At 49.5% G+C, this 18,572-nt stretch overlaps 1 protein-coding gene across 2 annotated transcripts in view; it reads right to left on the reverse strand.

Moving 5' to 3' along the window:
- Window positions 1-4,177, reverse strand: part of SMURF2 (SMAD specific E3 ubiquitin protein ligase 2) — a 103,330-nt gene extending 99,153 nt beyond the window's left edge. For both annotated transcript variants that reach the window (XM_050920695.1, XM_050920694.1), the window contains exon 1: window positions 3,958-4,177. In XM_050920695.1, the coding sequence (XP_050776652.1) occupies window positions 3,958-4,009 (52 nt within the window). In that variant the 5' untranslated portion in view covers window positions 4,010-4,177. The remainder of the gene's footprint in view (window positions 1-3,957) is intronic.
- Window positions 4,178-18,572: the final 14,395 nt, after the last annotated feature.

Genomic DNA, 18,572 nt, shown 5'->3' on the forward strand with positions numbered 1-18,572 from the left:
CTGTTTTTAGCCCCATCGCATGAGCGCCGTGAGCCCAAGTCTCTTGAGCTGGACTCTAAGAGTATCTCTACACTGCAATTAATAACCTGTGATTGGCCTGTGCCAGCTGATTCAGACTCACAAAGCTCAGGCTAAGGAGCTGTGTAATTGTGGTGCAGATGATCAGGCTGGAGCCCAGGTTTTAGGCCCATGCAAGATGGAAGGGTCCTGGAGCCTGGGTTGAAGCCCAAGCCCGAACATCTACACTGCAATTAAACATCCTCTTAGCCCAAGCCAGCTGGCACAGGCCAGCCGTGGGTGTCTAATAGCAGCATAGACATACCCTAAGACTCACTGCTAGGAGGAATGTAGGAGTGGTAGTGTAGACATACCGTAAATATATTATATCTATGCAGTTACCTTTATCAACCAAACATAAGCCTCCTCATTGGGGATACGGCAACACTGAATGAGAAACTTTCTTAACCCCTGTAAACAGATTCTGCTTCTCCCTCATATGAAGCTAATTAAAGTGTATGATTTGTGTTTTATGGAACATACAATACAAGTGACTATTTCATCATATATTGGAGTTTCTATCAGAGTGTCACCTAAACAGGCTCTAAAGAGGATTAGATAAGATGGTAGTAAAAATGCTACTGGCTGCAGAAGCCTTGCCTATACTACATTTCCCATGGGAAGGGCTAAAACAGTGAACCCATAGTGGGAAAAGGTAAGAAAACGTTTAGTGTAGACACAGACATAGAACCAGCTACTGAGCTCAGACTAATCTGAGTTATACTTGTGTAAATGAGATCAAAATCCATCATTTAAACTTTACACTAAGATTTTTTTAATTAAAAAAATGTATTTGAACATATTTAATATTTTGACAGTTGTCTAATATCCTGCAACTTTCTACCTCAAGACAGTGCATAATACACCAATGTACATGTCAGTAAGGGACTAGGAGATATTTATCTTCATCTATCTAAAAGCAAAAGATCAATAACCTTAGAAGAAACTTATAGCCTAGATATACCGTAAGCTAAATAAAAAGTTACTAGAAGTATGCCACCACCGTGGTTTTTCCCCTGTTATGGAACCCAGACCTAAATAAACTGTTAAACACTTAGTGTAAAGGTATGCCAGACATTTCTCAGAACTTTCTTAAGGTCCCAACAAAGACTCAACCTCTTCTGCAAAATGAGGCCTAGGTTAAATATTTTATTTGGCTCCTTAAGATGGACTGAGAAGTTGGGCATGAGCTCCAGATCAGTTCTTGGACCCACATCAAACACTATCCTGTCATTTATCCAGTCAGTCAAAACAACGTTTTCCATCTAAACCTTTAATGTTTATGTCCTGAAAAACTGCTAATTGAATCCAGTTCCTGAAATGCATTTTTTAAATCTACACCATCCAGTTTAAAGATAATGAACAAAAAAAAAAAAGTATTACACACTGATTACAGAATTAATCCTATCAATGCTCAAGCCAAAACAGAAGACTGCTAGTTTCATAATGCCAAAGAAAATTAAGATTAAATAACATGTGTCAGATTTAGAGAGCAAATTACTTTACAAAACACTGGAATATAAGGATTTTAATTCCAAACAATTTTAGCATTCAAGAGTTCTCAGACTGCTTTTCCAATCAAAATGGGTAATCAAAACCACACAGAGTACTTCAGACTGTTCCCAAGCAAGAACTGACATCAGTTCAATTAATAAAATCAATTCACCACTTATACCAACTTTTCTTAAGCATGTAAAACTTCCTTTTAACAACTGACCTTACATGTAAATCAATTCCAATTAATGAAAGCACAAAATACTTCAACATATCACATGTATATTAAGAAACAGACTGATGCCTCATGCAAATCTCTGAAAATCAGAGTTGCTCAGTACCAATTCCTAACAGTTATTAAGGTTGCAAGATTCTTTCTGAAGACAATTTTGTGTGTATTTTCTTTTCAGTATTTCTCTTCCCATATTTTATTAGCAAGGACATACGCGCAAAAATAGCATATTTGTTCTTACAAATATATATGCCTTTTCTTGAGGTGAAAAAGGACAATTCCTTAAACAGTTTTGTTCACAGTTTTCCATTAGGCCACAGTAGATTTATAAAGTTTTTATAGGATAGCTTAGTTTCTCTGAGCACTATTAGAAAAGCAATCAGACAGAGACCCAAAAGTGCAAAACAGTATTTTAAAAACTAGTATTGTCCCATACACAGCCCAGCTACACTCATCTCAAAAGTTTATTTCTCAGGAGTTCAGCACTATAATGGCCCTGCATAAACCCCTCTTTTACAAGATTAGTCCAAATAAGTTCCAAAATATAATTACTTATAATTGCTTACATTATATTATAAGAAAAAGTCTACAGTAGTCTAGAAAAAAAAAAGCTATTTTAAAAAGTTAAATGCAGTAACTTTAAGAAATGTTTTGCTTTAGGAGTTAAAATGGAAATTCTGCACATGCTATTAAAATTACATAATTTCAAAAATGCAGTAACTATTTTTCAACTTTTTTAAAACTAATCTATTTTGCAAAGCACAGCCATTAACTTGGTTCAATAAGTTGTTGGAAGACAAACAATTTAAATATTTATTTTAAAACTGGTCTTTTCATGCACAATTTAGGGTACAAAATGTGTTTTTTAAATTCACTCATCTCGCAAGTCTTCAGTGATTATTTTTCAAAGGCAGACAAGCTTTATCCATATTTATAAACGTTTCTCCATATTTATCTACTTACATTGCCCTCATCACTACAAAAGAAGCACATTACAAGTATTTAGAAACAGAAATGTCTTTCTTCCTTCCCAGCATGTAGAGGGAAATAGTTTACTTTTATGTATACAATATACATAAATATTGTTAAAGGCTAAATTTTTTTTTAAAAAGGTATTTTTCCTATAGAAGGAGGAACTATATCCAACGAATTGTTTACAATCTCAACTAAGGAAGTTGACTTGAAAACAGCAACACAAAAGATCAAAACAAAGGGGACAAAAGGCCTGATAGTTTGTTTCACGATTACGCAGAAAAGACGGTCGGAGAGGGTGAGAAACAACCTAAGGTACCTAGCGCCTAAAAAGTTACAATGGCCTCCTGCCCGCCCCCCTCCCTCTTCCCTAAAAAATACAACTATTCCAGAAAGAGATCCGGCATGTTACAGGCTGCGTGCCATGAATCTAAGGAACTCAGGTTTCATCTGAATACAGGGAGGCGGAGGGCACCAATCCCTCCACCCCACCACACACACACTGCCCAGGGCTTCACCTCTCCTAACGCAGGCGTGTTTATTACTTAGAGTAAACAATCCGCTTTGATAATCGATGCCGGTGCAACGCTTCACACAAGCTCCGTGCAAAGACGTTTCCTTCGCGGCCCACGGACCCCTGAGCAACCCGCCCCCCGCTGCGGAGCAGGGGGCAGCGGGGGGGTGTTGGGAGAGAGTTTACTTTTCCCCGAGGCCTGAGTCTCCAAGCCCCAGGTTCAATCTCAAATACACATGGAGGGAGCTCGAGCCCACCTCTCCGGCTGGGCTTGCCGCTCGCGGTGCTCAGAACACAGAGAAAGGGGCTTTCCCGGTGTCTCGCTTTCCTTCCACGCCGCCAACCGAACAGCCGCGCTCCCCCCCTCGCCCCACACACCGCCCGCCCGCCCCCCGAAATCAGACCTCCCCGCCCCCAATCTGCTCCCCACAACAGCTCCCGCCCCCACCCATCTCCTCCTCCTCCCCAAAGCAGCCCGGTACCCCCCAAACCAGGGTCCCCCCCACGCCACCTACTCCCTTCCCGTCCCCTCACAAAGCCCAGCTCTTGGCCCCCGGCCCCCTTCTCCCCGCCACCACTGCCCCCCCTCTCCGCCTTCCCACGGCCTCCTCCCGTCCCCGCGGCCGGAGCAGACCGGGGCTCGGCGGGCCCCAGGCTCGGTCCCGGGGGCTCCCCGGCCCCTCCTCACCTGTCAGTCGCAGCTTGACGGGCCCGTTCCTCCGGGCCCCCTGGTTGGACATGTCCCCGGCCGCTGCTGGGGCTCGGCGCTGCCTCTGGGCCGGGCAGGAAGCGGGGACGCGCTAATGGAGTCGCGCTGAGAGCTCAGGGCAGCGGCGGCGGTGGCCGCCGGACAAGGAGAAGCCCGGATGTGCCCAGCGTCGCCATAAGCGGGGCCAGCGCCGAGGAGGAGGCGCCGCCGCCGCTGCTGCCGCCGCCTTCCCCCGCCCCCTGCCCGGGGCCCTGGCGGCGAGGACAACAAAGCCCGGGACAGCGCGTACCGCGGCGGCCGGCCGCCTCCCTTCCTCAGGGACTGGGCCTGGTAGCCGCTTAGCCCCCAAGTGGAGCTGGAGTCTCCCCCCGCAGCTTCCTTCCTGCCTCGGAGAAAAGGGCCCCGTGCTCCCCTCAGTACCCCATGTCCTCACTACCCACGGGGGAAAGAGGGTGCCTGCCCTGTCAGCTCCCCCTTCCACTGGGATGCCCCCATGTCCTCACTACTCCTTGGGGAGGCGGCTTCCTTCCCCTTAGCATTCCCCTTGCCCTTTGGGGATGCCCCCATGTCCTCACTACCCCATGGGGCTGCCTCCCCCCAACACTACTGAGCATAGAGCTCCCTGTGTATCTTCAACTCCCCCCAGGGAAAAGCCCCCCTCAGCTATCCCTAGGGTGACCACCAGACAGCAAGTATGAAAAATCAAGACGGGGTGGCGGGTAATAGGAGCCTATATAAGAAAAAGCCCCCACAGTCAGGACTGTCCCTATAAAATTGGGACATCTGGTCACTCTAGCTATCCCTTGCCACTGGGTGAGGGTACCCTTGTGGCTCCTCAATACCATCCATGGTGGATGGGACCCTGGTGTCTTCCTTTCTTCTTCAATCTGGGCCCTTTCATCCCTTGCTTGCCACAGATGGGGCCCTTCTGACTGGAATGGTGGCCTTGTACCCCCAATTTTCTGGGAATTGTGCCCTCTTGTGTTTCTTCCCCCTCACCAAATCTCACTCCTTTCTTGGGATGACACCACCTTGCACTATGGATGCTGCTCCATTTGCCCCTAAATGCTGACCGGAGGAGACTTGTAATACTATGATGGGCAAAATAGCATCAAACGTGACTAATCATTCCCACTCTGGAGTTGAAAGGCTCAGAGAAATGTAGACACAAATCATATTGTGAGTCAAGGGGTAGAAAATAGGAGTAGGAAGTTATTAGTAGCAGGTGGTGTGAAGATTTATGTATTGAATAAAACAAAGATTCAAAAGTAAAAAGTTTATGGGATATAAGTTTATAAGTAGATTGTGATACCCTTCTCACATCGAGTAGTACCCTGTTCCTGTTTTCCCCCAGTATGATGAGACTACTTGTGATATAGGGTACTTTTCAGGATAAGGGTATCATAATCTAACCATGAAAACATTACAACTCCAATAAATCCACCATTTATGTGTAATTTGGTTGCAGTAGAAAAGTGAGGGAAATTCCTGCACACACACTGAAATTCTCAACAAAAGACTGATACAGATCCCAATTGTCAGTGTAACTCTTCTGTCTTCCAGTTCCAATGGCAACTATTGCAGAGAATTCCAGGCCTTTCAAGACACCCTCCACTATAGGCACTCCAAAGCAGCAAGAGGATTTAAGGAAGGGTATCTGTATCTTAATGAACAACCCAGCAACTACAGCAGAGGCTGGAGGGACAACTTTCAAAAGTGCCCTACATTAATGAAAAACAGTCCTGGGACCAACACAGCTACAACTACACTGCATACCCTAAATTAAATTAGAACACTGGTGTAGCTAAAAATTGGCAAGGTACTCCCACTGAAAATTATGAGTTTTGAGATGCCATTGTAAAATTTCCATGAAGATTGAGATTGATAGGAAACGACTAGCTTTGTAAGCAGACTGCTAATTATATTTGATATTATTTCTTATGTTCACCCAGCTTATCTGATAGTTTCATTACATAGGTTCCATTCTGCTAAGGCATTTGGCACTGCACAAACTGAAAAACTAAAATAAAGATTAAAACATAATATTCAATATTAAAAAGCCAAACAAAATTATACCCTTAGTACTCCTCACATACTTTTCCTGCTAATTTTGTATTGCTTTGTACACCCATACAAGTTGAATGAGGTCTCAATTATCTGGCTTAGTGCAAGAGACTCCAGCATATTATTTCTGCTACAATAACTATCTCCAGTGCAATAGCTGATTGACTAGAAGACTATATTCTTGCCTTTAAAGTAAATGTTTTGGCTTTTTAATTTGGTCAATTTAATAAACTATTGCTTTTCCATAGGTTTTCCTTTAGTACAACCCTATCATAGTGCTGGATTGTACTGCACCTAAAGAAACCACCCATTCTTAGAGTCCCATACTGTTCTTCCAGTTGAGAAGGACAGACGGCAGCACTCCCAGCCCAGGGTATGAAAAAATGGGATCAGAAATTGAATGTAGCAGGACTTCCACATGGTAGTGCAAAAGACTAAGCCACTGGGCTAGCCATTATGTTAGACTAGTCTAATGTTTTTAATATTTCATTTCATTTGTTTATTTTTAAAAGTACTATTGTAAGACTATATAGGGCAGAGATGGGAACTCATATTGACATAATACCAATGTATGACACCTACCTTTAAAATAAAACCTTCAGTTGATAATATGCTGTACAGCACTACACAGAAACTAAACAAATGTGTATTAGCAGATAGAGCTGTCATATCTCTTCAGGACAAAGATTGTGTCTTATATGTTTGAACAATACCTTGGACATTGTTCATTGAATTGTGGCACAATCTGTTTACATCCACATAGGACCTTGCTATGTGCTGGATTTGATTTCAGAATCGAGTGATCATAAAAAAAAACAAACCAAAATGCTACTTGCTTTTATTTATGCACTACCTTGTAACCATTTTTGCCAAAAAACTGCCAGATCTTTCTAGGAAATATGTCCCTTGCAACTCCTTTTCAACACAGAATTCATGATCTGCAGTTCTCACTGTAAATGATTCTTGAACATGGCTTTTTGATATGTCTGGGAATTGTGCAAGATCTTTTGGAAGAGCTTTTTAAGTCCTGGAGGGCTTCAAATATGCTATCTGTGGAATTACACATTGTACCTGGATATTGTACAAGATACTATTGACATAATTCTGTTGGGTCATTCTGACCTCAATAAAACCATTATGATTCTTCCATTTACACTGGGATGAGTGGTTCTTTATGTTATTAACATTTTTATGAAAGGTGCATGTATAACAGTTGCTTTTCAAAGTTAAATAACTAGACATTTTCTGAAACAAAAGAACATGGGCAGAGTTATTACTTGAGAAATTCATTTTTTAAAGAAATATAAAAGTTTTGTTTAATTGGTCAAAGTATCTGAAAACACCACATTTTAACCTCTTTATTCAGACAACCCCGGTTTGATTTTTCACAGGTGCTGAGCATCTCTTAAGGACTTGATCCAAAACCCACTGAAGTCAGTTGGCTTCTTTTCAGTGACGTCAATGGGCTTTGGCTCAAACCACTGGTTGTTAGCTTCAGCTCAGAACATACTGAAATTCTTTTGGATTACGCTTCAATGGGATTCCACACAGGCTCAAGGGACAACAGTAGCAGATCCTAGTGCAGGATAGGAATCTAAGGCCCAGATCCACAAAGCTACTTAGGGATCTAAACACCAGACTTCACCTAAATCCCAGTTTTGGCTCCATTGTGATCCACAAAACTCCCACCTAACCCCCTTAGGAACCTAAACTTACTCAACACCTACATTTTCCGGATAAAAATGCCCTAGGCACCTATGTTTCTGCCTCTGGGTATGTGCACAGCTGTCTCACTCGAAGTGTACAGATGTCTATCTCCCACCTAAGCCCCAGAGCAATTCAGAAACTTTGCAGAAGATAGGCATTCATCTGCCTACGTCATGTGTGGTGTGGCCATGGTAGGTGTGCTCAGAGGAGGTGGGGATTAGCCCCCTTCTAGCTCAGTGGTTAGAGCACTCTTCTGGCATTTGGGAGACCTGGGTTCAGTCCTCCTCTTGGGTGGGAAAGGGTCTATTATCAGGAAAGTGTTCTGACCACTGAGCTATGAAATATTCTGACGTAGGGACCCCTCAGGGTGTATCAATAATTAAACAGTCATTGGAGTAGGGGGACTGGATGCTGGGTCCCTAACCACTGGGCTACAGAGTCATTCCCCTCTCTCTCTAGCCCAATGATTCTGTTCCACTATGGATAAACAGTCACTGGGCCAGAGAGAGAGTAGTGGGCACCTTCTCCTCTGGACTTTTTGGATGGAGAAAGGCAGGGGCCTAACTCATTCCCAAAAGAATGCCTTAGGTGCCTCAGAGTATGTCTACACAGCAAAGAAAACCCATGGCTGGCCTGTGCCAGATGACTCAGGCTAAGGGACTGTTTCATTGCTGTGTAGACTTCCAGGCACAGGCCGGAGCCTAAGCTTTGGGACCCTCCAACCCCACAGGGGCCTAGAATGCAGCAATGAAACAGCCATGCAGCCCGAGTCCCTGACTCCAGGACAGCACCTGCCTCCAAAGTGACCAGTGTCTCACATAAAATACTTAATCCCAGTGAATTCATTGAAAGCTGAAGTTGTTCAGCACTTTGCAAGACTGTGTCCTTAATTAGACTTATGCATGAGTTGGGTTCTCAGGGATTGTTTGTACCAGGTTTACTAGTTTTTGCATTTGTAATTGATATAGGTCTCTTTTACTATTTATTAATATGTATTTGCATATTCTTATTTGTCAAAACAATTGGCATATTCAATACATTTAATTTTTTTTTTAACCTTTGTATCATCAGATAAGTAGCTCTTTCACGGAGACTATTTTTGTCTTTCTTGTTTTGTTATTTTCAATCTAAGAAAAGTCCTTATCTTTGCTGAGAAGAAGAAAAAAGTTTTTTTTAAACACATCTTAGCTACCATGTTAATATCTTGGTGTATCACACCATAAATTTATTCTGACCAGCTAAGATGTGTTTAAAAAAAACAGTTACTCACCTTCTCATAACTGTTCTTTGAGATGTGTTGTTCACATCCATTCCAATCAGGTGTGTATGCACCGCATGCACGGTCATCAAACTTTTTCCCTTAGCAGCTCCTGTTGGGTTGGCTCAAGAGCCCCCTGGAGTGCCCCCTGGAGTTCCCGTCCTCCCTTCAGTTCCTTCTTGCCAGCTACTCCGACAGAGGGGAAGGTTGGTGGGTATTGGAATGAATGTGAACATCACATCTCGAAGAACAATAGTTACAAGGTAACCGTTTCATTCACTGCCATGACCACCAGGGAGCAAGGGGGTGGGTGAGAGAATAAGTACTCATATCCCTGAGATGGGACAAAGTATTTCCTCTCTATGCCGCCGGCGGTGTGTGGAATGGAGGCTGGAGTCTGCCACAGGATTTTATTATTATTTGGTATGGTCTTTATTCGTGGTAACTTCACCCAGGAAGGACCTTCTGGAGCAAGAATGTCTACTATTGAGTCCTCTATTTCAGGCATTTCCTCTGTCTGCAAGCTTATTGTGTGGGCAATCCAGCAAAGCAAGTCTTGGTGCGCCCTGTGGTCGATGGGTGGGGGTCTTGAAACTGACGCTCCTGCCACTACCTCATCAGGCAAGGAGGATGATGTGGCAAGTGAAGGTACAGGCTCCTCACAGCCCTCTAGCTGCCCCAAATGTGGGATACATGGAAAATTGTCACCTCTACTCTTGCGAGCAGAAGACATTCAGATCAGGCCATACTCTGACAGGGAGAGAGGCCAGGTCCATAGTATCATCTCCTTTTCTCTTAACCTTGCAGAAGCCCCTGTATGCTCTCTAGTAATTGGGCTCTGCGGGTTGGGGCTGAGGGCACAGCCATTTTCTGTTCTATCATTCCTTTCCCAGTTCTGTGTGGAATCATTAAGTAAGACAATGTCAGCATTTTTTAATCACTGTCCCCTTTGCTGAGTAAAGCCCCTGAGTGGGGGGACGAGAAGCAGCAGCGAGGAAAGGAACCCACGCAGGACCCATGGTTACAAAGGTGTCAGGAAGCTTTGCAAAGCAGTTCTCAGAGAATTTGTTTGCTTATGGTCAAGGCCCATGCACTGCCATAAGAGAGTATACTTCACTCCCCCAACAAAACAATGCAACAGACATTCTGGGACTCAAAGAGTTTCTTGTTCTCTGTATAGGTTTATTTCTACCGCAATAATCTTCTCATAGAGGATGCATCAGACATTAAATATCAGAGGGGTAGCCGCCATCATATGCTAGCAATGCCCCTCTGCTATGTACATCGGCCAAACTGGACAGTCCCTACGGAAAAGGATAAATGGACACAATGCTCCAATACGTCTGTTAGTCTATGAGGTGCTACAGGACGCTGCTGCTTTTACAGACATTAAATGGATACTTGATTGGGGCTTATATGTATAATCTACGTTGTTCTCAAAACATCTAATTTCAAGGGTAAAAAGAAGCTGCACATTTTATGGAGTTAATCTTGTGATGTAAGTGTTTAAGTATTACCATTAAATGCTGACAAGTGATCTGTATTTCACTCTAGGCTGATATCACTGAGTAACAAATCCTTTCAAGATGAGGTAGCTAGCTCAGATCCAGAGGGAAGGGAGTGCCTTTTCTCGCCCAACAGCTCACTTTTTGGATGACAGCTGCACTGACAGGCTCAGAAGGGAGTTCCATCCCGTCATCCTCAGCCAGAAGGTTAGTGATTGAGACATGGAGTCCAAGGGTGGGCAGGAATGTGTAATGAAAGGAAGAACTGAAGCATCTTTCCAGGCTCCAACAGAGATGTGGAGGAGCCATTGGGGAGATAAAATAATTTAATAGTTGATATTATCATTGGTTAGTAAAAGTTTTGGAATAAATGTGTAGAGATACAAAAAAAGACGGTTACTTACCTTTGTAACTGTTGTTCTTCGAGATGTGTTGCTCATATCCATTCCAGTTAGGTGTGTGCGCCGCGCGTGCACATTCGTCGGAAAACTTTTACCCTAGCAACTCGGTGGGCCGGCAGGTCGCCCCCTAGAGTGGCGCCATCATGGCGCTTGATATATATCCCTGCCGGCCCACCCGCTCCTCAGTTCCTTCTTGCCGGCTACTCCGACAGTGGGGAAGGAGGGCGGGTGTGGAATGGATATGAGCAACACATCTCGAAGAACAACAGTTACAAAGGTAAGTAACCGTCTTTTCTTCTTCGAGTGATTGCTCATATCCATTCCAGTTAGGTGAATCCCAAGCCTTATGTAGGCGGTGGGGTCGGAGTGAAATGTGGCAGAATGAAAACTGCTGAGCCAGAGGCTACAGCATCTCCTGACTGTTGAACCAGGGCATACTGCGAAGCAAAGGTATGGACCGAGGACCAATGGAGCTGCGCGACAGATCTCGTGGGTAGGAACACGAGCCAGCAAGGCGGCAGATGAAGCCTGAGCCCTGGTAAACTGCACGATGATGTGGCTTCGGGAAAATATGAGCCAAATCATAACAAGTTCGGAAGTCTGCCATCACCCGAGATGTGATCCTCTGAGAGGAAAACAAGCAAGCCCTCCCTTTGGCCCGCTACCGTGACAGAGCTGGGGCATCTTACGAAATGGTTCTGGCAGCGCAATATAAATGCGAGCACTCCACAGATGTCCAAGGAGTGCAATGGTTGTGCCCATTGCGTTGAGCTGTGGGTAACATGAAAGGCCGAAACCACCTTAGGGAGGAAAGCCGGGTGCGGTCATAATTGCACCTTGTCTTTGTGAAACCTAGTGAAACCCTCGTAAGAGCTCTGAGCTCGGAGACCCGTCTGGCCGATATAACAGCTACGAGGAAAGTTTGTCGTCCAAGACGGGTATATCAGAGGGCCAGTCGTGAACGGCTCGACTGGGGGAGACATAAGTCTGATTAAAACTAGGTTGAGGTCCCAGGTTGGGGCTGGCGGCGCACCCGAGGGTGCAAGCTCTCCAAGCCCTTGAGGGATCTCGAACCCATAGAGCATGAGAACACGGAACGTCCACCTTAGCCTGGCTGGAAGGTAGAGATGGTTGCTGAGTGTATCCTCAGCGATGATACTGCCAGGACCTGCCGCTGAAGGCCAGAGGTAGGCCAAATAGAGGGGGTCGAGACCTCAGCAGGAGCAAGATCGAGCGTATTGCAGCTGTAGAAGAAATGCTTCCACCTGGCCCGGTACGTTGACCAGGTGGAAGGCTTCCTGTCACCCCGGCTCAGTTACGCAGCGGCCACACCGTGAGGCGAAGAGGCTGCAGGTCCGAGTGACGAAGCCTGTTGTTGCCCTGAGTGATGAGGTCTGGGTGGGGTGGCAGGGTAATTGGGTCTGTTATTGACAGGCCGAGCAACGTGGTATATCAGTGCTGCCTGGACCACTCTGGAGTGATCATGATGATGCGCGCTCTGCCCCTGCGGAGTTTGAGCAGGACCTAATGAACCAGTGGGAACAGTGGGAAGGCATAATGGAGTTGGCCTTTCCACGGCATCAGGAATGCGCCCAAGACCGATCCTGAGGAGAGACCTTGGAAGGAGCAGAACATCTGGCATTTTCTGCTCTCTCGGTGAGCGAACAGGTCTATGTGAGGAAACATCTCCGCTTCTGGACAGCAGAACGCCTCACATGGGGCAGAGTGATCACTCGTAAGACAGGAAAGACCTGCTGAGTCCAAGCGCCAAGACGTTCCGAACGCCTGGGAGAAGGGACGTCACCAGCTCCATCGAGTAGGCCATGCAAAAGTCCCGGAAATGGATGGCCTCCTGACAAAAAAGTGGGGGGGAGGACCATGTCCCTCCCTGGATACTTATGAAGCACATGGCCGCTGTGTTGGCTGTAAACACCGAGATACAACGGCCTCGCAGCTGCCGCTGGAACCCCTGGTACGCCAGGCGGACTACTCTCATTTTTGGGGCATTGATGTGGAATGCCAGCTCCCGAGCAGACCAAAGGCCTTAAGCTCGGAGGTGACCGTGAGCACTTGAGCAGAGAGATGATGCGTCCGTCGTCAGGGGCAGTGAGGGCTGGGGCGGAGGAAACCGCCTCCCTGCCCACCCCAGGGAGGGAGTTAGCCACCACTCTAGGGAGCCTAAGGTGCTCGAGGGAACGGTGACTACCATGACCATTGGCTCCCTGTCCGGGTGGTACGCCGAGGTGAGTCGGACTTGGAAAGGACGGAGGCGGAGCTTGGCATGCTTGGTTACCAACTTGCGGGCAACCATGGACCCAGGAGACTGAGACAAGTACGAGCCGAGGTCGTTGGGAAAGCCTGCAGACCTCAGATGATTGTTGCCATCGCCTAAAACCGCAGTTGTGATAAGCAGGCTCCGGCTAGGTAGGAGACCAAGATAGCTCCTAGGAAGTCCAACCTCTGCGTGGGAACCAGAGTGGATTGCTCTATAGTGATCATCAGGCCTCGACCTGTGAATAAGACCGTGACGATGCCCACGCGCTGAGTGGTTTGTGTCTCAGAGTCTCCTCGGATAAGCGAATCGTCCAGATACGGAAAAACGCATATCCGACATCAGCGAAGGTAGGCGGCGACTATGGCCGTAAACCAGAAGTACTGACAGTCAGCTAGAAGGCGGAGGTATCTCCTGTGCGGAGGGAAGATGGCGTAGCGAAAGTACGCGTCCTTCATATCCAGGGCGGCATAGCAGCCCCCAGGAGGCAAGGATGGAATAATGGTTCCCAGGGATACCGTGCAGAACTTCAACCTTATCCTAAACCGGTTGAGTCCGTGCAGGACTAGGAAGGTCTGAGACCTGCGTTCGAGTGGGGAACTAGGGCATAACGGGAGTAAAACCCCTTGCCCTTTTCGTCCATCAGCATCTGCACCTCTTGTACGAGGAATTGCTCGTGAGAGGGGTCCCTGAACGGGGACAGGGCTGGAATAAATTAGAGGTGGTATCTATGCTCCACCGTGCGCAGGATCTAGCGATCTGAAATTAACTAGGGCCACGCCAGGAGAAAGCGGGATTGGGATCCCGGTCTGTGACTGGTACACCGCCCTCAGGCGCACCTTGGAAGGTTCGTCTGCGACCGCCTTGGCCTCGCCGTTTGCCAAAGTCCTGTCTCTGGCTAGGCACAGAGTATGGCGGGTGGGGGCAGAAAGGCCTGCGTTTGGTCGCTGGCAAATGCATGCTGAGAGAGCGCATTAGGACCCTATCGTCCATTAGGCTTGGCAGCCTGGGGCTGTCTTTGCCGCGAAAGGCCTTTACCACAAAGGGTAAATCCTGAATGGCATACTGCAGCTCCGGCCGGAGGTTTAAAACCTGGAGCCATGAGATGCACCTCATGGCGACACTAAAGGCCAGAGTCCTGGCTGCAGAGTCTGCTGCATCGAACGAGGCCTGGAGGGATGCTCTGGGTACCTTTTTCTTTTCCCCCGTCCTCCAAGATGGCAGCGAACTCTTGGCCGGTTTCGGGCTGGCGCTCGCTGGCCATCATATCAGAATCGTGGTCCTGAGCATAAGATCTGCGCATGTGGGATGACACGCATGCGTGTCCGGATGGCCATGAAGGTACTAAAAGAAGGCACAGGCAGAGTCTCTGACTCTATCAGACCTTGCCCAACTCGGCACCGGGAGCCGGCACCGGGATGCGTACCGGTACCTGGAACGAGATCCAGACCCGCACCCAGAATGGTGCCTGGAGGTCGACCGAGATCTCGAGGCTCGGGGAGAGGCTACAGGAGTCAAGGTACCTGTCGCGGTGCCGGGAGTCGGAACGGTGCCGATAGCGGGTCGGCGAATGGGATACCGACCAGTGCAGCGAGTGCGACTAGTACCGATGAGGAAAACAGCACCGGGACTGCAAGTGGTGTCGGGCGTGCCGACAGGATCTGGAGTGTCTGCGGGACCGTGATCATGAACGGTGCCACTCTGCTGTGCTGACAGAGGATGGTCACATGAAGAGACTGTATTACCCGCACCGGCGGTGCCGGGGTCAGGCAGCATCGACTCTGTCATGGCAATGAGATCCCTCGCCGTTGGTAATGCCTCCAGCATGGAGGGAACAGCAGGCTCAACCACAGTGCATACTGGGGAGCTGTCAGGCACCGGATTCGAAGGCCCTCATGGGACCGGGATCGACGGTACCGAGGTCGTCAGAGCTTCGGTGGGCGTCGGTGCCGGGCGATCCGAGTTAGATGAGCTGTGTGGCTGCGGTGCCGTCGGCACGGAAGCAGCAGGAGCAATAAACTCAACCACGGCGCGCGCCGGGGAGCCGTCAGGCACCGGATTCCACGGCCCTTGTGGGACTGGAATCGACGGTGCCGACGTCGTCGGTGCCTCAGAGGTGTCGGTGCCGGGCAATCCGACTGAGACGAGCTCTCTGGCTGCGGTGCCGTTGGCACGGAAGCAGCAGGAGCAATAGCTCAACCACGGCGCGTGCCGGGGAGCCGTCAGGCACCGGATTCTACGGCCCTTGTGGGACCGGGATCGACGGTGCCGACGTCGTCGGTGCCGCAGCAGGTGCTGGTGCCAGGTGATCCGACTAGACGAGCTCTCTGGCTGCGGTGCCGTTGGCACGGAAGCAGCAGGAGCAGAAGCTCAACCACGGCACGTGCCGGGGAGCCGTCAGGCACCGGATTCTACGGCCCTTGTGGGACCGTGATCGACGGTGCCGACGTCGTCGGTGCCGCAGCAGGTGTTGGTGCCAGGCGATCCGACTTAGACGAGCTCTCTGGCTGCGGTGCCGATGGCACGGAAGCAGCAGGAGCAGTAGCTCAACCACGGCGCGTGCCGGGGAGCCGTCAGGCACCGGATTCTACGGCCCTTGTGCGACCGGGATCGACGGTGCCGACGTCGTCGGTGCCTCAGCAGGTGTCGGTGCCGGGCGATCCGACTTAGACGAGCTCTCTGGCTGCGGTGCAGTCGGCACGGAAGCAGCAGGAGCAGTAAGCTCTACCACGGCGCGTGCCGGGGAGCTGTTAGGCACCGGATCCAATGGCCCTGGGGGACTGGAATCGACGGTGCCGATGTCATCGGTGCCTCTGCAGGTGTCGGTGCCGGGCCATCCGACTTAGGCGAGCTCTCTGGCTGCGATGCAGGTGGCACGGAAGCAGCAGGAGCAGGGGGCTCTACCACGGCGTGTGCCGGGGAGCCGTCAGGCACCAGCAGGAATTGTAGGCTCTCTCAACCTCGGAGGAAGGGAGCGGTGCCGAGTCGACTTCGGTGCTGGCGACGGCCGGTGCCGAAAGGCCTTGGCAGTACCGGCGGAGTCCGGTGCCGAGGAGGCGCTTCTGCCAGCCGCTTGATCATCGCTTGGCGCCCAAGGTGGAGGGGTAAGTGAAAGTCCCGCTCCTTTTTGTTCTCGGCTTAAAAGCCTTGCAAATGGGGTACTTAGCTGTCAAGTGATTCCCTGAGGCACTTCAAACAGGAGTCGTGTGGATCTCCCTTCGGCATCGGCTTCTGGCAGGCCGAGCCCATTTTAAAACCCGGTGAGCCGTGCATGGGCTCCGGCACCGAGTTCATGGAAGGGGCTACTTCCTGAACCCCGCTAACAATTATCAATCTAACTATGTTAGCAGAGAAAAAACGTATAACTATACAAATATATATATAAAGGAATTATAACTGTATAACTATATACGAGAACTACGAGTAGCTAGGGAAGTGGAGGTCAGCTAAGCCGCGCTCCACTGTTCCAACGACCGACACGGGCGGTAAGAAGGAACTGAGGAGCGGGTGGGCCGGCAGGGATATATATCAAGCGCCATGATGGCGCCACTCTAGGGGGCGACCTGCCGGCCCACCGAGTTGCTAGGGTAAAAGTTTTCCGACGAATGTGCACGCGCGGCGCGCACACCTAACTGGAATGGATATGAGCAATCACTCGAAGAAGAAAAGACGGTTACTCACCTTTGTAACTGTTGTTCTTCGAGATGTGTTGCTCACATCCATTCCAGTTAGGTGTGCGCGCCGCGCGTGCACGTTCGTCGGAAACTTTTTACCCTAGCAACTCCAGTGGGCCGGCAGGTCGCCCCCTGGAGTGGCGCCGCCATGGCGCCCAATATATATCCCTGCCGGCCCACCCGCTCCTCAGTTCCTTCTTGCCGGCGACTCCGACAGTGGGGAAGGAGGGCGGGTGTGGAATGGATGTGAGCAACACATCTCGAAGAACAACAGTTACAAAGGTGAGTAACCGTCTTTTCTTCTTCGAGTGATTGCTCACATCCATTCCAGTTAGGTGAATCCCAAGCCATACCTAGGCGGTGGGGTCGGAGTGAGAAGTCGCGGCATGGAGCACAGCAGATCCGAAGGCCGCATCCTCTCTAGACTGCTGGACCAGGGCGTAGTGGGACGCGAAGGTGTGGACCGATGACCAGGTCGCTGCCCGACAGATTTCCTGGATGGGCACACGGGCGAGGAAAGCCAGCGACGACGCCTGCGCCCTGGTAGAATGCGCAGTCACACGGCCCGTAGGGACGTGGGCCAAGTCATAGCAGGTCCTGATGCAGGACGTTACCCAAGAGGATAACCTCTGGGAGGAGATAGGAAGCCCTTTCATGCGGTCCGCTACTGCCACGAAAAGCTGGGGGGATTTGCGGAAGGGCTTGGTCCTCTCCACGTAGAACGCGAGAGCCCTACGGACATCAAGCGAGTGGAGCTGCTGCTCCCTGCCTGAGGAGTGAGGTTTCGGGAAAAAAACCGGGAGGAATATCTCTTGGTTGACGTGGAAGGCTGAGACCACCTTGGGGAGAAAAGCAGGGTGTGGTCTCAGCTGCACCTTGTCCTTGTGGAAGACCGTGTATGGGGGGTCTACCACAAGAGCCCGGAGTTCCGACACCCGTCTAGCTGAGGTGATAGCTACTAGAAAGGCCGTCTTCCAAGAGAGATAAAGCAGGGAGCAAGTAGCTAACGGCTCAAAGGGGGCCCCCATGAGTCGGGACAACACCAGGTTAAGATCCCAGGTTGGAGCAGGGGGACGGACGTTAGGGTATAAACGTTCCAGCCCCTTAAGGAATCTAGACACCGTCGGGTGGGAAAAAACAGAGTGACCATCCGCACCCGGGTGAAAGGTGGAGATAGCCGCTAGGTGGACTCGTAACGACGATATGGCCAGACCTTGCCCTTTGAGGGACCAAATGTAGTCTAAGATGTTGGCTACTGAAACTTCCATAGGGCGGAGATTTCTCTCCACGCACCAATAGGAGAAGCGCTTCCATTTGGCCAAATATGTCGCCCTTGTGGACGGCTTTCTGCTGCCCAAGAGCACCTCCCTCACCGGCGTGGAACAGCGCAGCTCAGAGCCAGTCAGCCACGCAGGAGCCACGCCGCTAGGTGCAGCGACTGCAGGTCCGGGTGACAGAGGGTCCCGTGCTCCTGGGTAATCAGGTCCGGATGAAGGGGCAGGGGAACTGGGTCGGCTATGGCCAGGTCCAGCAGCATGGGGTACCAGTGCTGTCTGGGCCACGCCGGGGCTACCATGATCACATGAGCCCTGTCCCTGCGCACCTTCAGAAGGACCCTGTGGACCAACGGGAATGGGGGAAATGCATAGTACAGGTGGGTCGACCACTGGATGAGGAAGGCATCCGCTATCGACCCGGGTTCCCTGCCCTGAA

This window comes from Gopherus flavomarginatus, chromosome 12 (genome assembly GCF_025201925.1).
Source record: "Gopherus flavomarginatus isolate rGopFla2 chromosome 12, rGopFla2.mat.asm, whole genome shotgun sequence".
Classification (NCBI taxonomy): Eukaryota; Metazoa; Chordata; order Testudines; family Testudinidae; genus Gopherus; species Gopherus flavomarginatus.